This window comes from Pararge aegeria, chromosome 11 (assembly GCF_905163445.1).
Source record: "Pararge aegeria chromosome 11, ilParAegt1.1, whole genome shotgun sequence".
Lineage (NCBI taxonomy): Eukaryota > Metazoa > Arthropoda > Insecta > Lepidoptera > Nymphalidae > Pararge > Pararge aegeria.
In genome coordinates, this window is record NC_053190.1 from 15,275,352 (window position 1) to 15,296,606 (window position 21,255).

General features: G+C 36.2%; 1 protein-coding gene across 1 annotated transcript; it reads right to left on the reverse strand.

Moving 5' to 3' along the window:
- Positions 1-632: 632 nt before the first annotated feature.
- On the reverse strand, positions 633-1,361 carry LOC120627748 (histidine-rich glycoprotein-like). Its single transcript, XM_039895775.1, has one exon. It carries the CDS (start codon positions 1,359-1,361, stop codon positions 633-635), a length of 729 nt encoding a protein of 242 aa, XP_039751709.1.
- Positions 1,362-21,255: the final 19,894 nt, after the last annotated feature.

Consider the following 21,255-nt stretch of genomic DNA (forward strand, 5'->3'; position numbering starts at 1 on the left):
ATGGTTTTAAAAGGTGATATTAAAAGCAGCAAAAAAATTTTGATGTAACGAATAGTCGTTATTGTCACGATTCGTGACATTAATTAATTGGAAATAGACATCTTTAATTACTACTGGAATCTCAGTTGAACGAAAATAAAATTTAAGATCAGGTCAATTGATTTCACGTACCTACTTAGTTCAAAACTGTGTCAAGATGGAAACCTTGTTCGGCATTTTCTATTTTTTTCATTCAATTTTATATTTTTATCACTGAAACTGTAACATATATCAGACTTTTCATTGTATTAGAGTTTAACGTCTTTAAATATTTTTCTCCGTTGAAATAAAATCTGTTTAATTATTTAATATTCATTTATTATAATATTTACTTAAATACAAAAGTAACAAACCCGTAAAAAATAACAAAGGCAACACAAGTCTTTCACTTACTAGATATTTAACATAACAAATAATAGTTGGGAAAGAAGAATAAATTCGCGAAGAAAGAGTACATTGATTTGTCTTCTAGAAACTTAACTAAGAAGATTAAGTATTGGAAGATATAAATAGAAAAGGAAACAATAACTATTTGCTATGTCAAACACAAGTTAAATAAATTCTTACAAATAATATCACAGTTCAAATAGAGATCAATGCTTGCCATGATGGAAGCCCCATTCCTTATGGTCCTTATGACCACCCTTTTTGCCATGGTCGTGATGACCATGATGATGTTCTTCATGACCGTGATGACCCTTGTGGCCGTGATGCTTTTCATCGTGATGATGCTTGTCATGATGACCGTGTTTACCGTGATGATGCTCATGATGACCATGATCATGGTGTCCTCCTTTCTTGTGGTGCCCGCCGTGCTTTTCGTGATGTCCATCGTGATGCCCGTGCTTGTGGTGCTTGCCTTCATGATGATGGTCATCGTAGAAGTGATGGTCCTTGTGGAAGTGATCCTTATGGTATTTCTTGTGGTAGCCGTCGGTTTTCTCTCCTTTGTCGTGATGCTTGTGGTGGCCGTGTTTGCCACCTTTATGGTGGTGTCCGGCTTCGTGGTGATGACCGTGATGATCATCCTCATGCCAGTGCTTCTTGTGGTGGTCGCCGTGCTCGTGGTGATGTTCACCGTGATGGTGTTTGCCGTGTTCACCGTGTTCTCCTTTGTGGTGATGATGGTGACCTTTGTGGCCCTTGTGTCCCTTATCTCCGTGGTCGTGGTGGTGATGGTGATGGTGCTCCTTGCCGCCACCAGATTCGTGGTGGTGGCCTTTGTCGCTCGCCGCTGCTACGAGATCCTTTTCATCTTCTCCAAGTTCCCGTCCATACACTGCCACCAGACAGAGCAAACCTACTGCAACAATCAACTTCATGTTGATTGTTGTGTCTATGCTTTGTTAGTTGTTGCCGGCTCTTTTATAGTCGATAAGTTTAGATGAGGAAAGCGTTTAGTAACTTTAGCGCAACGTTCAGGGACACGTTCCGGCTACTGGGCCGTTTCGATTCCGAATTTTCAATTGTGTTCCGATTCTAATCAACTTTGCTGGTGTGATGCTTTGTGCTATAATTATTTTTATTGTGATATCATAATAATTATTGAATATTATTGATTCTTAAAACGGTTTTTACATGTAGAAGATAATTTAAATTCCCAGGAATATAATTACCCAGGAGAAGCAGACAGGTGGCATTATAAAATATGGTAGGTTAACACTAATTCAATATAGTTAAATTTTTGCTTATAATATGCGTATATCCTGTGTTTTAAAAGACTCAAGCGATAACTATAAATAACCAAAAAAATATTTCCAATTTTCTACGGTATTTCCAAAAAATACAGAAATCTGAAAAATTCCAATTTTTCATATCATTGTTTAAAAATAAATAACGAACTCTATTGATGCGTGAAACAATATCTGCATCCCAATTCTGTACAACCAAATTCTCGATTTCAACGCTGACTCATCGAAGAAATGAACATATTGTTATATAGATTATTTTTGTATAGAATAATAATTAATACTGTAAATGGAACCCTCGTAGCTTTAGCTATAAGTTTACGTATGTAGTTATTGGTAACACTACTCACTACTATGTACTCATTTTGTTTTTAAAGAACGCAACAAAAGTGCCATCTATGTGCCTATTTAAATAAAGAAACGAAAGAGAAAGATCATGTACGGTCCAACCATTGATTGGAGTGGGCAAAGCCTTGCTCAAAAAAGCTAATCAAAAACCAGTTTTTGAAAATATATTCGCTTGTACTTTTGAAAACCTCCTTGGCGCAGCGGTTGCCCTTGTATGTGGGAGAACCCGGGTTCTCTTGTCTGGTCTGGTCTGGCAGCAGGCTTCGGCTGTGGCTAGTTATCACGCTACCGTCAAGACGTGGTCTCAGAGACGTACCAACAAGGTAGATTTGCAGTCAGGGGCTAACTTGTAGTGGCAGGGGCTAAAAAAAACATTCTAAAGGCGAACTGAACGACGAGCTCAACCCAACATCAGAATAACATTCAGTACCGTATGTATGTATTCACACACCCCGTCCAAGGTTGTTTTGTGTAGACGAAAAAATATGTTCACGTCCAATTCAATGTCTCCCAGCGGCACGGCAAAAATCCGCGCCCTGTCCAAGTTTAATCAAAACAACAATAGAAAAGGGCCACTGCCACGAGTTTTGGGTTTATTTTGATACCATACATTTTTACCACCTTCAGTATTTCGTACTGTGCGTCGCTAAAACAAATTACAACAATGCCTCCTAGATGGCTGCTGGTATTTCAAGAATGTCCATTACACCATTTTTTTGTATGAATGTATTTAAATTGTAGAACGAACTTTCTTCTGCGAAGCTTTTTTATAAATTAAATTAAATTTTTTTGGTTTCAGACTTTTTTGTTTCAATAAAAAGCAAATTATATAAAATGTCAGAAAAATTAAAATTAAAATGGATATTAAAATCCGAATTTAAAGAGCTTTATGTTATGTCGTGTGGGATGCCAGGTGTGTCGATACCCTAGCTGCATCACACATCCAGGGTGGGTGCGGCTCCTGCCTTTGCCGAGCAAGCCAAGATGTGCAAATATGAAAACTATTTTAACAGTTTCATTTTTGTGCTTTTTGGAGTAAAGACTTTGAAGAATTGACAAAGAGGGTTAACGAGTCTACCGGTAATCTGGCAGTTACAGTTTCATAGAGGCAATGCTTTTTTTTCTCTTATTGATCAGAATAAGTTTAATACATAACCGAATACAATGCGCAATCCTTAGAAACGAAACAGTTTATATATCAATAAGCTGCTAGCATCTTAGGCACTATGCCACGCTGCTGTGGTTTCGAAGACGTTTAAGATTTTATTCAATTTGTTACACTTTGGTACGTAAATAGGAATAAAATTTTAAAAATTTTAAAACAATATAATTTTTCAAATTAAAATTAACTAATTAAATCACAGTCTTTATTACGCTGAGGCATAGGCATTGCTAATACCTACCACAGCAGTGTCAATTAAAAACACAATCAATCCTCGTCATAATAACCCTCAGAATGCAATACTTGTAGTTCTCATATGAGTCCATCAACGGAGCGGTTAATAAATCCCTCAAAAGATGGAAAAACATTTGCTCGATTCTCTGTTTTTGTTTCTAGATTAATATGCTATTCGCAAGCGCTTGACCGCAATCACCTGATGCAGTCAGCCTTAGTACACCTTGGGCTGAATCAGTTATAGCTTTCGACTAGATGGCTTTTCAAGCCAAAAGGCATTCCAAATCTTTGACTTCTATGTTAGGAACGAGTAAGTGAAGGACTTGCTGGGCGATGGTAAAAAGGTGAGTAAATATGTTTATTTAAAAAAAAACTCTTACTGGGGTGTTTTTTTTTTCGATTTTATATCCTCTGTCCGCATAGTGCACACACTGTATGCACGCCACTGATTATATTGTACACAGAGATTTTATTAAGTATCTAAAATAAAGAGCTGTGACTTGCTGGACAAGAAAATAGATGTCGTATGAAATAAGGAAAAATACATATTTTCCAAGAAACCAGAGAAACGTCTTGGAAAATGCGCATTTGTTGTGAAGTTAAATTGTGAAATATATTAGACCAGTTGAAAGTTAACTGCCCCAAGTGTCCCCGAAGTGTCGTTGGGTAGAATGGAAACCTTATGTTGCGCCTCCTTATTCTGAATGAAATTATGTACGTAAATCATTGCTTTTAAAAACTGTTACTTTTTATTCCACTGCAATTTCCCTTTATTGTAATCTCACCTGGTAAGTGGTAAGTGATGATGCAATCTAACTGGTAACGGGCTGAACTATAAGGATTAAAGCAGTTAAATTAAACCCATACTCTGAATCAGTTTCTATGCGAATCGTAGCGAATCACTTAGCGGCATGTCTTTGTCGGTAGCTGGTGGAGCCAGTACCCTATTTCGGTTCTGCCGAGCTCTGGCTGTTCAAATATTCGTTTATTGTAGAAATAATAGATAACACAGTTCCCAAAGTTTATCCGACTAATCTTGGAAGCATCCGGCTCCGCTTTCAGCTCTCACAAGATAGAAAAATGAATGTTAAAATACAAAATGTAAATTGTTGATGTTGGAAAAGAGCAACTGCTGAGTTTCTTGCCGGCTTCTTCTCGGTAGAATCTGCCTTCCGAACCGGTGGTAGAATCACTACAAACAGACAGACTTGACGTTTCAAAAGTGCTTATATTAGGCCTACTTGAAATAAATGAATTTTGAATTTTGAATTTTGAATCCGGCTCGAAGGACCATATGGTGGAGCCAGTACCCTACTTAGGTTCCAGGGAGCTCTGGCTGTCCAAATAATAGTAGCACTGTAGTAATATACTCGTTTATTGTAGAAATAATAGGTAACACAGTTCCCAAAGGTTATCCGACTAATATAATAAAGTGATTGTTATGTGTATGAAGGTAAGACGCGCAATGTCCGTAACATGCGTAAGTAACCGCTCGGCGCGTATTTCTGTTTGCTAGATTTGTATCCAGGCACGCAATACTGTCTTGAACAGTAGCCACGGCCGAAACCTCCTACCAGATAAAAGATTGCAATGTTTCCTGTTTATTGGAATTTTACAGGACTCTGCAATCTTTTTCCTCCGTCCCCGTTCTACCGAAGAACGGGGACGGAGGACTTCACCTTCACTTTCGTTATGGGGGCATGCAAGTTTCCTTCACCGGCAAACCAAGTGGTATTTTTAATTCCTTAAATTAGAAAGGCACATAACTCCGAAAAATTTGCGGTGCGTACCGCGGATTGAACTTCAAATTTTTTAGAATTATGTGCGTTTTTAATGTCAGGAATTTAAAATATATCTTGTTTTACTGATGAAGAAAAACATCGTGAGGTGGGAGGAGGCTGCAGTTCTTACCACTAAGCTATCACCACTTAAAATTAAAGTACACAGACCATATTGAGACCATTTTTATATTTCAAATAAACGTAGTCGCAGGCACCGGCTATCAAGCAGTCTGTAAAATGCCCGCCTTGCATTCGGGATCCAAGAGTACGTCTATCCTTTGGAATTGCTGGCGATCTCTATTGTTGTTTTGATTAAATTTCAAAAGCTCGATGCAGATTGTTCTTTTATGCTGCACCAGACGAGATTGAAATATATGGAATAATATTTTACTGAATTGAAAAGTTACGTATATTTAACTAGCTTCGCAGTACCACCTTTATTAACTACTAGCCGTTGCCCGTGCTGCGTTTGTTTTTATTTTTAAAGCATCCCGTAGGAACAGTTTATTTGAAAGAGGCGTGGCATTCAATTTAGGTATAGTTGTACAGATATTTTGAAGTTGTATATTCTTGTAAAAAAAAATCGGGTGTAGTTTTAAAATTTACTTCAATTCACTTAATAAATAGAATAAAATATCTAAAAAGAACTGTTTTGTTTACGTTCCTAAAAAAATTTAGTCTTTAATTTATTAAAATCGCTATAACTTCTTCATTAAATGTCCGATTGGAATGAATTAAAAAGTATTCTACTGCTATATCATTACCACAAGGCAGACAGCTTTAAAATTTGGTATGCATGTCACCTATGCTATGGAAAAGGGCATAAACTTTCTATACTGATCTCTTAAATAAAAAAAATATAAAAAAATAAAAATTGTTAACGAGCGAAGCTTAAAACCCAATTCTGAAGTCCACGCAGACAACGTCAACATCTCCTGAGGATGCTCCGGTTTCGGAGCGAAACGTGCGTAGAGGGTACATTGCCGAAGATATGTTCGGTGTGGAGTGTAAGAATTGAAGAAATTATAAATTACACCATACAGATTCTCCTGATTTTCGCGGAGTATAGCAAATTAGGCTTAAATAGAGTTACTCCCGCCATGCTTATGTCTGCTTTAAACAGCTTTGTTGCAATACTGTGTTCCGGTTCTGGAGAGCGCGATTGCCGGAGTTATTACAGACACATGAGGATAACACTTACGCGTCAGGTTGTTGGATACAGGTTGGCATGTTGCAGGACGAGTTCCTTGCATGCGCTGCTTAGCGTTGGCTTGTTAATAGGTGCTATGGTTTCCACTTACTTGGTGGGACTTCTGCTTGGTCCATCAACCATCACTATAAAATAATGTACGATAAGATCAGATTGGAAACAGAGCAGTAAAAGCAAAAAGGTTTAAAAACCATAACGTATGTAACTATTCTAACGGGTTTTTCTGTTTGAAAAATAAGCTGCGGTACTTAGGTTACATAAATTACACACATTACCATCTAGCCCTAAAGTAAGCGTAGCTTGTGTTATGGGTACTAAGATAGCTGATGAATATTTTTTTTTATGAATGTCATACTCATAAATACTTATAATATGCAGATAAACACCCAGACACTGAAAAACATTCATGTTCATCACACAAACATTTTCCAGTTGTGGGAATCGAACCTACGACCTTGGACTCAGAAAGCAGGGTCGCTGCCCACTGCGCCACTCGGCCGTCTAAATTATAAATACATTATTTCCTTCTTCACAACAGAGTTTAACCAATTTCTGTCTGCGGGACTTAGAACAGTGGGAATAAATATCGTCAGCTCTTTTTTCTATCTCAAATGAGGGGGGTCATTTTATATAGGTAATTAATTATTATGAATCGCGGGTAATGCCACGGGACTGAGCTATTGTATGAGATTAAATACGCACAAAATTAACTTAACGGAACCGCTATATGCTTTCACCACTCAAGTCAATTGTATCTTCAGTGAATATAATTTCTCTTTATAGTGATCAAAATAAGTAGGCTTCATACGGTATTTACAAACTCATCGCACTGTGGAAAAAGTGTGCCATGGTTTGACGACCTCTCGTGTATAGTAATAGAATTTTGGGATATCTGTGTTTTATACTCGTACCTGTCGGGAAAGCAATATACTTAGGAAACATTGAATTTAAAAATGTTCCTGTACTGATTATTTCGTTCCAGATATATATATACTCGTATATATGTCGCAGAGTAAGATGTAAGATACAGAACGTCAAGTTAGTTGAATTGGGCATATTCGGTATAGCGGCTTGCAACATACGTTGAAAACTAAAAGAGTAATAATGACAGAATGTCAATGAGAACGTGAAGGTGGCAGTAGAAATCAAATGGATCTCTTTGGCCAGAGACATGGCGTAAGAAAGTCGGTTGAAATCTGCACGCATCCGAGCCACGTATTAGTTCCTAAGTCTGTCTGTAAGAGTGCCTGGGTGTTTATCCTTATGTTATAAGTATTAATGTATATGATTTAAAAAAATATTCACTAGTTATCTTAGTGTCCATAACAGAAGCTAAGTTTACATTATTTTTTATGTACTCCACAGAAATAAAAAAAAATAATGGACACAAAAAGAGGAAACCTGAAAGGTAGGATACAAAAGGCGGCCTTATCGCTTAGTAGCGAACTCTTCCAGGTAACCTTAGGATAAGGAAAACAAAGTGAAATCGATTGGTGGGGTGTATTATTATTACTATACTTATGCAGATTATACACATAAAATAATATAAAAAATAATAAACTATAAAAATGTCTTTATTGCTCAAGATAATGGGCTTTAACAGCATTATTGAATATATCTATTGACTTTGACTGTCATATGCTTATGTCGTTACATTGGGGCTACATGGCGATAAGTGTATTTTCGTAGTATATTTATATTATTTTATTTTTTTATTTAAGTGTTATTACGCAGCGATTTATGGTAACCTATCCTACGTACTATCGTGCTATCTATGTACGTACTATCCTACATACTATCTTACCTACTTATATATTTTTCCTTAGAGCGATATTTTCATGGTTATTACATTCACTGACTAAAGCTGCGATTGTTCTTACCGCGATCCGATTTAAGAGATTCGACCAACTGAAATGAACGGGCTAAAATACCTTTGCCAATGTTTCAATAATATTAGGGTACCTAAGTATAGAGACAGTAGGTAAAAAAAGCCGTCACCACAAATACTTATGTTATAAATTTGCCGATCGCGACCTTGATTTGTTATTGTCTTATCTCGCCACTCAGCCTCCCTTTCAAGATAAATCTTTCGCAGGGCTCGTGACCAGACTGGAATATCACGTCTTTACTCGGGGCAATCGAATCAAAGATTTTTCTTGGTTGAGTTGGAATTTTATTTAACATTTTAGTAAACATTGCAAACAGGTTATCCCATATTAAATATAACATGGATTTTTCATCTGAAAGTAATTTGGTAAAGTCGGTTACGGAGTTGTAACCAGTTCCATTTTTAAAAGCAAACTACAACAATTTGGTCAATTTAGTTTTCAAATAAACTTATTATAAAGGTTTATTGAGAAACGAAGAAAAACCTAGCACAATTTAAATATTTATGAACAAAAATTGCATGTGTACTAAAATAAATCTAAACTCATTTAGTTTAGAGCTTCTTTGATACGACTGCAACAAGGCCTTAGTGTCCAGTATCCCCTTTGAATGGCACAGTTCATTATTTGGCGAAAGTAACTGCTAGCTTTGGGATCCCCGGTTAATTCGATCGAGCACCCGTGCCATACAACCTCAGCTGTACCCTAAAAGGCAAGAGTATGAAACTGCTACTAAGGTATTCATATCTGTGCCTCTTGGTCTGTTCGGAGAAAGTAACGTGCTTTAGACATTAAGGCCTGCGAAGGAGGTCTATACTACAAAGTCATATATTCTAATACCCAATATCATCATCATCATCATCAACCCATGACGGGCTCGTGCACTACAGGGCATAGGTACCTCAGAATGAGAAAGGTTTAGGCCTTAGTCTACCGCGGTGGCCAAGTGCGAATTGCTAGACTGCATACACAGTTGAGAACATTATGGAAAACTCTTAGGCATGCAGGTTTTTCTTCACCGAATTGATAAATTGTTATATATAGGTATATTGACGGCCGATTGGCGCAGTGGGCAGCGACCCTGCTTCCTGAGTCCAAGGCCATGGGTTCGATTCCCACAACTGGAAAATGTTTGTGTAATGAACAGCAATGTTTTTCAGTGTCTGGGTGTTTATATGTATTTTATAAGTATTTATGTAGGTATATATATATATTCACAAAAAATTCACCAGTCTTCTTAGACCCCATAACACAAGCTACGCTTACTTTGGGGCGATGTGTGTATTGTCGTAGTATATTTATTTATTTATTATTTATTTATAGGTAATATATATATATATATATATATAGGTATAATTAAACTAGGGGTATATATATATATATATATATATAAATGCTCGTAAGAGTACTAATGGATAGTGAACTTCGTTTTGAGAACCACATCCTTGAAAATGCGCGCAGCTGCTTCTACAGGTTAAGAACACTATACCGGGTGCGGAAATACCTAAGCGTAGATGTGCGTGTTAAGGTATGTGAGACTTTAATACTCTCGAAGCTTAACTATGCTGATGCACTGTACGGACCACGACTGCTTGTTCGCACTCAGCGTCTGATACAACGCGTTCAGAACGCCTGTGCTCGGTTCTGTTTTCATATTCCACCTAGAACGCACACCTCACCGTTTATTAACGACGCCAAACTACTTAATATGAAAACAAGGAGAGATTTGCATTTAGCTTCATTACTTTTCGGAGTATTAAAGTTTCAGCAGCCTGTCTATTTATATGATAAACTCGCGTGGCTGAAAAGTTTGGATACAAGGTCAAATCGCACATGGACCCTTAAAATGCCGCGACATTTTAAGGCTGCTTTTCGTGGTAGTTTTAAATTCGCGGCTACTAAATGTTGGAACGACCTACCTCCGCCATTAAGAGATATTAGCATGTCTAAACACTCTTTTAAAAAGAAATTAAGAGAATATCTTTTCCAACAACAAAATATTTGAACAAGGGTGCCTAAGTGTGTTTATTATTTTGATTTTTTATTATTATTTTTTTTTATTTTTTTTTATCGGTTCGATCGTAACAAAATATTATATATGTATACAAATCTTTTATATTATTTTTTATTTATTATTACACTTCTTATTTTTTAATTTTATATTACTTTTAAATTGTATTATTGTACCCATAGTTTTTAAGCGTCGCTCTGACAGTGCCTACCGTCCAAACGTCACGTCTGGCTTCACGGAAGATCAGCGCTGTGTCTTAACAGGCACTGCAAACATGCTGAGTGAAGACCATTTTGGGATCACACCGTTCCTATAATAATTGTTGTGTAGACTATTAAGTTGTATTTTAATTCTAGTGTGTGTATATCTAAATAAAGTTTTTCTTTCTTTCTTTCTTTAAGAGTTTACTCTCTCATGCGCAGTCCAGTCGGCAGTCGTAGTATATATCGGACGCGTCAGTGCGAGTCTCATCTGATAATATGAAGTGGTGGTAGCCCAGCGGGTAGGAACTCGACTTCACTTTCAGGGGGCCGAGTTCGAATCCCAGCACGCACCTCTGACTTGTAAAGTTATGTGCGTTTTAATTAATTAAAACATCACTTCCTTCAACGGTGAAGGAAATTATAGTGACAAAAACCTTTCCTTTGCATTCCTGTAAGTGCCAACAATGCGCTCTGGGTGGACTACGGCCTTAACCCCTTCTCATTGTGGGGGGAGACCCGTGCCTTGGAGTGGGCCTGTAATGGGTTGATATGATGATATATATATATATATATATATATATATATTAAAATGCTGAAGTTAAAATATAAAAGCTTGTGAATTTGTACGCCTAGAAAAACCTCCGCCTTTTTCACAAGTGAAAAATGACATCACTCAATACAATACGCGTTTAGTATATTACGTCAAAGCCAAACGAGACTCGTGAACAAATGGACCACACCGCGACCCAGCGATCATTTGACGATACCCTTCAAGCGTCTGCGGGTGACAGATTAAATATACGGTTGAATAAAGTATGGCTCTTAACTGTTTTAGTCATAAAATTGATCGACGATTACCTTTATATAATAATCCTATCCTATATTATTAAATATTATCCTTTTAAACATTAATAATAATAATAATAATAATAATAATAAATATACACATCGCCACCTAGCCCAAAGCCCAAAAGTAAGCGTAGCTTGTGTTATGGGTACTAAGATGACTGATGAATATTTTTATGAATTATATATACATAAATACTTAGAAAATACATATAAACACTCAGACACTGAAAAACACTTATGCTCATCACACAAACAATTTCCAGTTGTGGGAATCGAACCCACGGCCTTGGACTCAGAAAGCAGGGTCGCTGCCCACTGCGCCAGTCGGCCACATTTGATAGTCAGAGCTCCGAATTTTTTATGGGATTTTATAAATGGAGCAAATAATAAATTATATGACCACTCTTTAGAGTAACTACCTGGCAAGGACCAACAAACAAAAAGAAAATAGGCAGACACAAAGGAAAATGGGTTGTTGAAATAATAATCGATGTATGATTAATAATTCGTGGGAGACAATAGAGGAGGCCTGAACACGGGTTCACAAAGGTCCTTAATGAAGCATAAATATGTATTTTACATATTGATTTTAGCAACAACTATAGATAGGTACTTTAAGTCTTATCCAAACATCATTAAAAATTTGTTTGCGAAAAATTAACTAAGGGGGCGACTAGAAATGCTCAGTAAGCGACCTTAATACAAAGTGAGCTCTATACGGCCGATTGGCGCAGTGGGCAGCGACCCTGCTTTCTGAGTCAATTACCGTGGGTTCGATTCGCACAACTGGAAAATGTGTGATGAATGAATAGGAATGCTTTTCAGTGTCTGGTTATATGTATTTTAAAAGTATTTATGTAAATTATCCATTAAAAAAAAATCATCAGTCATCTTAGCACCCATAACACAGCTTACTTTGGGGCTAGATGGCTATTTGTGTATTGTCGTAGCATATTTATTTATTCTTTATTTTTATAAACATATTTCCTCCTAAACGGCTGGGCCAATTTCAATGAATTTTTGGTATGCATTTGGGTGGCACCCTGGATGGTTTAGATTCACAAATCAGCCCGAAGCGAAAAATAGTATATATACTATTAATATGAAAAGTTAGGTTAGTACATAAATATCAATAACTAGCGTACCCAGCCCGCTTGCCGGGCTAGATTTTGCTTTATTTTACTTTATTTAAACAATAAACTTACATCATTAAAATTTTAATTTAAGTCTCATTATATATTAAATATTTTTTCTCTCCGTATTCATTCTTTTCTATTCTCTTCTCGAGCGGGTGAAGATCATTATCTACACCAACCCAACAATGGAATAGAATATCATCATAGTAAATAAAAGCTGTATTTGACAGTTTGACAGTTCAAAAATAGGAGTGCTCCGATCGTCACCAAACTTTACAGGATTACTTGCCAGGTCATTTCGGAGATTCCCTGAAAGTCTCATTGAAATCTGTCCAGCCGTTTCCGAGCCTATTCGGAACATACCCACACACTTTCTCTTTTATATATATAGATAGATATGTCCTTAGGTTTATACAGTTATCCCCACCCCTTCTGTTCCCGCGGGTATTGTCCGAGGCGACTAAGGGAATATACAGCAAACAGGGAACGGGTAGCAGCGTCTTCTGCTATACTACTACCATCTTCTGCGATCAGTAACCCGTCTGCTCAGCGAGGTGATTATGGGCAAACCCTTCCGTTGGGACTGCTATTAGTTGTTGATGAAGATGATGATGAGAACTATGCTGTTATTAATCTTTGAGATGAAATGAAATGAAAATACACTTAATAGAAATGAAATTATAAACAAAAGTAACACTAAATAAAACACAGGTACAATGGTATCGCTAAAGAGCGATCTCTGCCAGGCAGCCCAACAAAGTAATGGGGAAAAAAAATACATTTAGACTTTAGGGTGAGGTTGTACACAAGAAGCAGTTACCAAACTAAATATATATATATATATATAAATATATATATACTAGCTGTTGCCCGCGACTTCGTCAGCGTTTGTTTTTGTATTTAATGTAGTTAAATTAAGTTGTAGTTCTAAAAAAAATTAAAGTATTCAGTATCGAAGCCTTAAATGTGGGGTTTGCTGCTGTCCGCTGAGGAGTTCTCTCCTCTATCTCCAACGACATTTAGATCTACACAAAGTTTGGACAAAATTAAACACATATTATAACCTCTATAGTACAAAAATAATTATTTAAATCGGTGATTATTTGTCGGAGTTTTGGTGTAAAATCGTCAAACACTTTCATCCCCTCTCCCAAAGGAACTGATCTTAATGTCGGAATAAAAAGTATCCTATATTACTTTTAACACTTCCAAGAATATGGTACAAAGTTTCATGAGGATCGGTTAAGTAGTTTTTGCGTGAAAGCGTAACAAACAAACTTACATTGACATTTATAATATTAGTAGGGACAGGGATAGGGATAGGGATAGGGATATATATACATATATCAATTATTAAATCAAACAAAGTATAAGCCTACAACACGAACAAAAATGAGATTGAAGCAAAAAATTAAATAAAAAATGACTAATTAAGTTGGCATATAATGTTTTCTTACAAGTCTGAGATCTGTTTGAGATGCAATTATTGTAATAGCAGGGTTAAAAAATGCCGTCATAATAATACGAGGAAAAGTAATAAACTCTATTGGGTCTTTGAAGTTTTTTAGTTATACTTTTATTTTTAAGCAACTTTAAAAAGCGTCTCTTTCACAGTGGCCTGGTGCTTTTAGTTTGTGATTTTATTATATTCCAAACCTAATAAAGCTTTCTTTTAGCTCACAAAGAGTTGTTTGTAATATTAAAAAATCTGATTTGTTGGACATAGTATACGTTCCATAAGCTACGTTTTTTTTTGTTCTATGCTACGTGAATATTCTTTTCGAGTTCAAATTCTGTAGCTTATTATTTTATTTCAGGTTTTTGTTGACATTAATATCGGTTTAATTAAATAATAAATATGTATGTGTTATCGTATAACACATACATTGCCATCTTGATGAGTGATGAATGTTTTTAAGAATAATATACATATAAACACCCAGATACTGAAAAATATTCTTGTTCATCACACAATCATTTTCCAGTTTTGGGCATCGAACCCACAGGCTTGGACTCAGAAAGCAGGGTCGCTGCCCACTGCACCTTAAGGCCGGCAATGATTCCTTATTCTCAATTAAAACTCCTGTGTCAATTTAGGACGTGCCATAATTTAATTCCGTTACTTTTGATTATTCAAATCAATTTGAAGTTTTAACAATTAATATATATCTGTATATATATAAAAAAAGATTTTTTGATAGCAGCCTGAGGAGAATGAGCTCCGCCAACCTACACTAGAACTTGGTGGTGATTCTGAGTTGCACATCCTCCTATACAACCTGTAACCGAATTACGAAATGCTGTTGAAGGGTGCATAAGTATATTTGCATATTCAAATTCAAAATTCAAATTCAAAATACATTTATTTCAAGTAGGCCTAATTAATAAGCACTTATGAAACGTCAAGTCTGTTTGTAGTGACTCTACCAAGTATATTTCACTCAGTAATAATATTAAATCAAAAGAAGCAAACTAATTTTTTATTACAAACTATTTCAAAACATTCTGAGTGTTTACTTATAACAGCCCTATTTCAGATAAAAGACCGACACGCGCATATATTACTTACGCTACACGACACGTAATTACTTACGCTACACGACACGTACCTAATAAATGGGCAGGACCCTCTTTGCAGAGCATGCATGGAGGCGAATGAAACACCTACGCACGTGATGCTGGAGTGCACGGGCGTGACCTGGGATCACCAGCCACTATCCCAGAAGTCCTCAGCAACCTGAGCGGCATGCTGGGATTCTGGAACGAGCTTGGATGGCTGGAGTAGCGAGCAACAATGGGAAATTTCACGTACAACAAGCGAAGCGCTTACGTACGGAAACTGCCCAGAGAGAAGAAGAAGAAGAAAGGGGCAAGAGTGGCTTGATTTTATTTTTGCATATGTTCTTAGGGCTATACCTGATTTCTTTTAGTAAAAACTATGGCAGTGGTGTACTCAAAAACAATTGGCGTTTTGGTTTCACAGATAAGTGTTAAACACAGTTAATGGGGGGTACATTACCTCTTAAGCGTCATAAACTTAATATCGTTAGTTTTTTTTTTTGGGAATTTACAAATTCTGAATTTTTCTCTGATCTGGTCTGGTGGGAGGCTCTAGCCGTGATGATGATGATGATGAGGTGAGTAACATATATAAAAATATCATTTGACGGAGCACTGAGGGCTACTGAGACTCACGCATAAGTAGAAAGTAGAAGGAGAAATTAAAAGGCAGTAAAAAAAAAGCAACGTAGCATAACCTCTCGATAATATCACGACAATCGTGAGCTGGCACTTATTCAGAGCAAAAGGCGCATAAACAAGGTCTCTGACACCATGTCAGAGGATAACTTAATAAAAAAATAAAAATAAAAACAGTATATGAGTAAAAAGCTCCTTTTTGTAGGCTCCTTGTCAGCCAAGTAAGTATTTATTGATTCTAACACTTTAAATAAATAAAAACCAAAAGTACCTGTAACTCGTGAAAGATCTTTTAAGGAGATGGAAAAGTTGTGTAAGACGCTTTCAGTGAATAATAAGCAATGGAGTGCTCGTGTTTTGTTTCCTTTATTTATTACCCCTAACAAGGTTTTTTACTCCCTGAAATGTAAATAAAGCTTAAAGAATTTTCTTCAGTATTAAAATTTTATAATCCGCTAAATGAGTTGAAAGCCATAAACTTAGTATCGTTACTAATATTATGAATGCAAAAATATTTTTGTTTGTTTGTATTTCAATAACGTAGTAGCATAGCAACGGATGGACGTGTTTTTTTGCATGTAGATAATTCATGGACCGGAGAATGATATGTAATACTTTTTATCCATCGCTTCAAGCAAGAAGTCCGCCTTTGCGCATATATATATATATATACTAGATGTGCCCTACGGCTTCACCCGCGTAATTTTGGGAGGCAGCGTACTGCTACATAGTCTACACCTATAGTCATATATATGAGATTTTGATATTTTTCACAATTTTTTTTTTATCTTATGTAATTTTTTTTTTTCAATGAAAAGTATACTATTTTATTTCTAATACCTCCAAGATAATGTATAAAAAGTTTCATAAACACCGGTTCGGTAGTTTTTGCGTGAAAGCGTAACAAAGAAACTTACATTCACATTTATAATATATATATAAATATACAAATAATTATTTTTTATTCGTATTCTTTTCTATCCTGAATTAATGCAAAGTCCAATTATATATAGAGCTAGCCTAATCATTTTGAGCGTTCGCTTTCAAAACATTTGTGTGTAAAAGAGATACGCCTATTCGCCTATAAAGTGCTCTCGGTTATCTTTTTAATTTCATAAATACAAGAAACAATATGTGCACTCAATTATTTATTAAAACAGTATCAGATAATATTATTGTCAATTTCTGATAATATAGTGTCTTGTTCGAAAAATTAAGGAAAGCAATTATAAGTTCTTGCACTAAATAATACTAAGTACAACTGTTTAATAAGCCTAGCCGGGTCTTTATCATCCGCTGATACATACCATGTAGCCAAGTTTCGATAGTCCGTTATTAGACAAACTACTCAACAGTTCTAAATATTTTAGTATATTAATTATTTCGAGCCAGCAACAATAAGTCTTCTTTCATAAGAATTTAAAAAAACACTTCAAAGACTTAAATCCGTACTTTCTTTCTTATTTTCCTCTTGCCAGTCTTTAAGATTGTGTGTTGCACTCAATATAATAAATAATATAATAAAATGATTAATAAGATAATTTTTACTAACAATAAAATATTTTTTTTATCTTACTATGATTACAAGCTATAAAAATAATCGTTACTTTTATTATTATTTATAATGTTTACCTACTTCAATTGTTGCTTTTAAAATTTGAAGGAATAATGTTAACTCAAAATAAATGTTCGGGCAGCCCGTTATTAGTAACACTACAATCATACCCGTCTGGTAAGAAAGCTCCAATGAACTGAGTTACTTCCAGATTTCTTGCCAGCCTCCAAGATTGTTCCTTGTTCGAAAAGAATTTAATAAACGCAAGGAAAAATTCTTGCACTCAATGATTTACTACAACCGTTACTCGTTTAGCAGCCCAGCCGGCCGTAAAGTTTAAAAGTTTATCATCCGCGCCTACAAACTATGCATTGGGGACGTCACCTTTTATAAAAGTTTTATGGACCGGAAGAAAGGGGTTCAGCTATCTGGGAGACACAGCGAAACTTTTTGCATTAAGTTTGCCTTTATTTATACTTTATTGTCTCAGCGGAACCTGTCGAAGTAGTTAGTTCAATTTGGCGTGTAGAAAATCCCGCGTGGTTTAGACGTCTGTTTGTTTATTAAATGACAGATTTGCGCTTGGCTAACAATTTATATTATGGTCGTAGGAAACACGTTTTGTTTAAGACAAATAGCAGATTTTGAGAAGTTTATTTTTAGTTTATTCCAATACACGTGAGTGATTGATGATGACACGTAAGTACTTGACTGCAGTCTCACCGGCTAATAAGAGAAGATGCAGTATTAGAATGTAACTGACCTGTTAGGGTTCTGGCAGTGATAATTCACCCATAACCCAAATCGGTTGCTAAGCGCGTTGTACTTGAACGCTAAGTCTTGCTTGGCGGCACGACTTTGTTACCGACACGGTGGTAACGTGCCACGGCCCAAGCCTCCCACCAGACCAGACCGGAAAAAATCTGAAATGTTTAATTCCTGCCGGGAAATGAACCCCGGGACCTCCCAATTAAATCCACTCCCCATTAATATTAAGTTATTTTATACGACTATATTTAAATTTAGATCTGAAGATTTCGTATAATATAAGATTATTAATATACAGATTATAACTAGACAGTTTTGACCATTGAATGTGTCAACTGCTGACTGTATACCGATGTCTATAACATATATGATTTTCTATTAAACTATGTTTCTTTGAAGAATTTTAAAATTGATATTAGTATTGAGAGGCACGTATCAGTTATCGCTGGAGAGCGCTTTCTTCTAAACAAACGTGGCCTGAAGTTATACGCTCGCTTTTGAATTTATTTCAAAACTCCGCGCGGATACTACAAAGTGTTATTCATTCATATTTTGCAGTCCGATACAGAAATAGTGGGGTTAAAGTGACAGTTAACCTGAAGAGGTGTCAACATTTGACGTAGATTATATCAAGAATTCGGTGCTTGCAAAATTTTGACTAGGTGTATGAGTTTGACGACCTCCCTGGCACAACGGTGAAGAAGTCCCGGGTTTGATTCCCGGCTTAATTTGGGAATTTACAATTTCTGCATTTTCTCTGGTCTGGTGTGATGGGAGGCTTTGGCCGTGTGTGTATCGTCGTAGTATATACTCCCTAACAGGTTAGCCCGCTACCATCTTAGACTGCATCATCACTTACCAGCAGGTGAGATTGCAGTCAAGGGCTAACTTGTACTGGAATAAAAAAAAAACGAGTGTCACCCCCGCGTTGTTACGTTTGTTGTTCATTTCGGTTCGTTAGTCCGGTACGACTTGTAGCATTAAATTGGTTATTTACCTTTTTTCCGTTCTTAGGAAAGCACGTTATGCCATTTGATAACACTCATAAACAAAGAGTTATTATAGTTAATTTTCTGATATTGTCAATACACATACTCTAAATATCTCTGAGAATTAAACAGTATCAGTTTTATAAAATATTTATTGTTTCTTTGAAATCTACTGAGGAGAAATAGCGTACAAAGAAACAATAAATATTTACCGCTTTTGAGATTATACAGTTCGTGAAAAAAAGTTAATCATTCGAAATAAGAAGATGATCGAAGAATTGAATGATCTCAAGTGGTATTTTTCTGACAAAAAAATTTAGATTAGAAATAAAAGTTCAATATCGCCACATTTACTGGAACGGACAGCAGGAAACATTACTCGTGGTGAATTTTTTGTTGAAATTTCGATAGAAATCTTATAACACATACGTACGTGGCTGTCAAACAATTTTTCTAAATGTCTCTAAAATACATGGAGCTTAGTGAATTTTCTTTTACTTGAGTGCAAATACACTTCGTCATCCACCCTGTTAATATTTCCAACTGTTCGTTGTGATTTTTTTTTTCATAGTATTAACTGACAGGTCTAGCAGATGGCCCACCTGATGGTAAGTGGCGGAGTACGCGTGCTGGAACTTGCCGCTCTCAATGGAACATGAATAGTTAAAGTCAAAGTCAAATATTTCCTAATTCAAATAGGCACATAGATGGCACTTTTGATGCGTACATTACATGTAAAATACGAAATAGAAGTGAGTTGATAGCGATAACTAAATTCGTCAAGTTAAAACTAAAGCTACGAGGGTTCCAAACGCGCGCTGGTCTAGGAGCCCACTACAAACTTAGCAGGTTGTTATTTTTTTTTGTTATCACTATCTCACATTGTTATTTAAGACTATTAAAGAAGTAACCAATAAAGCAGTAAACAATTAGAGCAATAATTTACATCCAAACATTTTTATCGTTCCTAAGTAGCAAAAAAGTTGTAACTACTCGAAGTTAATAATTACCATCAAAATTTTGCCCTACTTCTGCCATTTAATAGATAACGGTTTCTATAAAACCGCCACAGACTCCAGCCCAGACTGGAGCTAATTTATTTTATCGAGCTATTTAAACCAGTGGACGTCTACTGTGGGACATAGCTCGGACATAGTCGTAGATACACATCATTAACGCATTACGGCCCACTACAAGGCGCGTGTCTCCTTTCAGAATGAAAAGGGTTCAGGCTGTAGATTCCCACTCTAGCCCAGTTGGTAGACTTCACACGCCCTTGAAAATGTTATGAAGAACTCTCAGGCATGCAGGTTTCCTCACGATGTTTTCCTTCACCACCGCAGTGAGAGATCTATTTAAATTTGTTAAAATAGAAAAGCACTTAGAAAAGTCAGTGGCGTGCCCCGGCACAAGTAGTGCAAAATAAAATTGTATTTTTCCGGAAGCATTAGCGCGGGAGGGTAATGTGACACGGGTGGTCTGGGTATCAGTATAGCTCAAACTCAGTCTCCACGAAAGTAAAGCCGAAGGTTACTTACCCACTAGGCTATAACTGTTTTTGCAATCGCTAATGTAAGCTAAACTTTCCCGAAAACTAGCCGCATTCGGATTGGCCAAAAATGCTATGTCACAGCTACATACTCGTATGATTTGGAAAGACAGGAATATCTCAATCAAGACATAAGTGCGTCTGGTCCGCGCACTTATTTTTCCTATATTTACGAATGCAGCTGAGACATGGACCATTAGATTCAAATTCAAATTCAAATTCAAAATTCAAAATTCATTTATTTCGAGTAGGCCTAATTAATAAGCACTTTTGAAACGTCAAGTTAGTCTGTTTGTAGTGACTCCGACTCGGAAGGCAGATTCCACTAAGAAGAGCTGGCAAGAAACTCAGCAGATTGCTCTTATCCAACATCATTTTAAAATCTTTAGAATTTTTCTGTTTTGTGAGAGATGAAAGCGAAGTGGCTTGCTTCCAAGCAGCCTTGTCGTTAAGGAATTCATCAATCGTGTAGTAACAACGGTTTGTTAAATGTGTTTTAATATATTGTTTAAACTTAGGTAAATGTAGATCTAATATTACCTTCGGTACCATGTTATAAAAGCATATACATAAAGCAGCTAATAGACAACGTATAGACGCTTTTGAGATTTGGTGCTGGAGGAGAATGTTGCGAATCCCGTGGAAGGCA

Coding starts and splice junctions, on each gene's coding strand:
- LOC120627748 (XM_039895775.1), bottom strand. CDS start 1,361: ATGAAGTTGATTGTTGCAGTAGGTTTGCTCTGTCTGGTGGCAGTGTAT.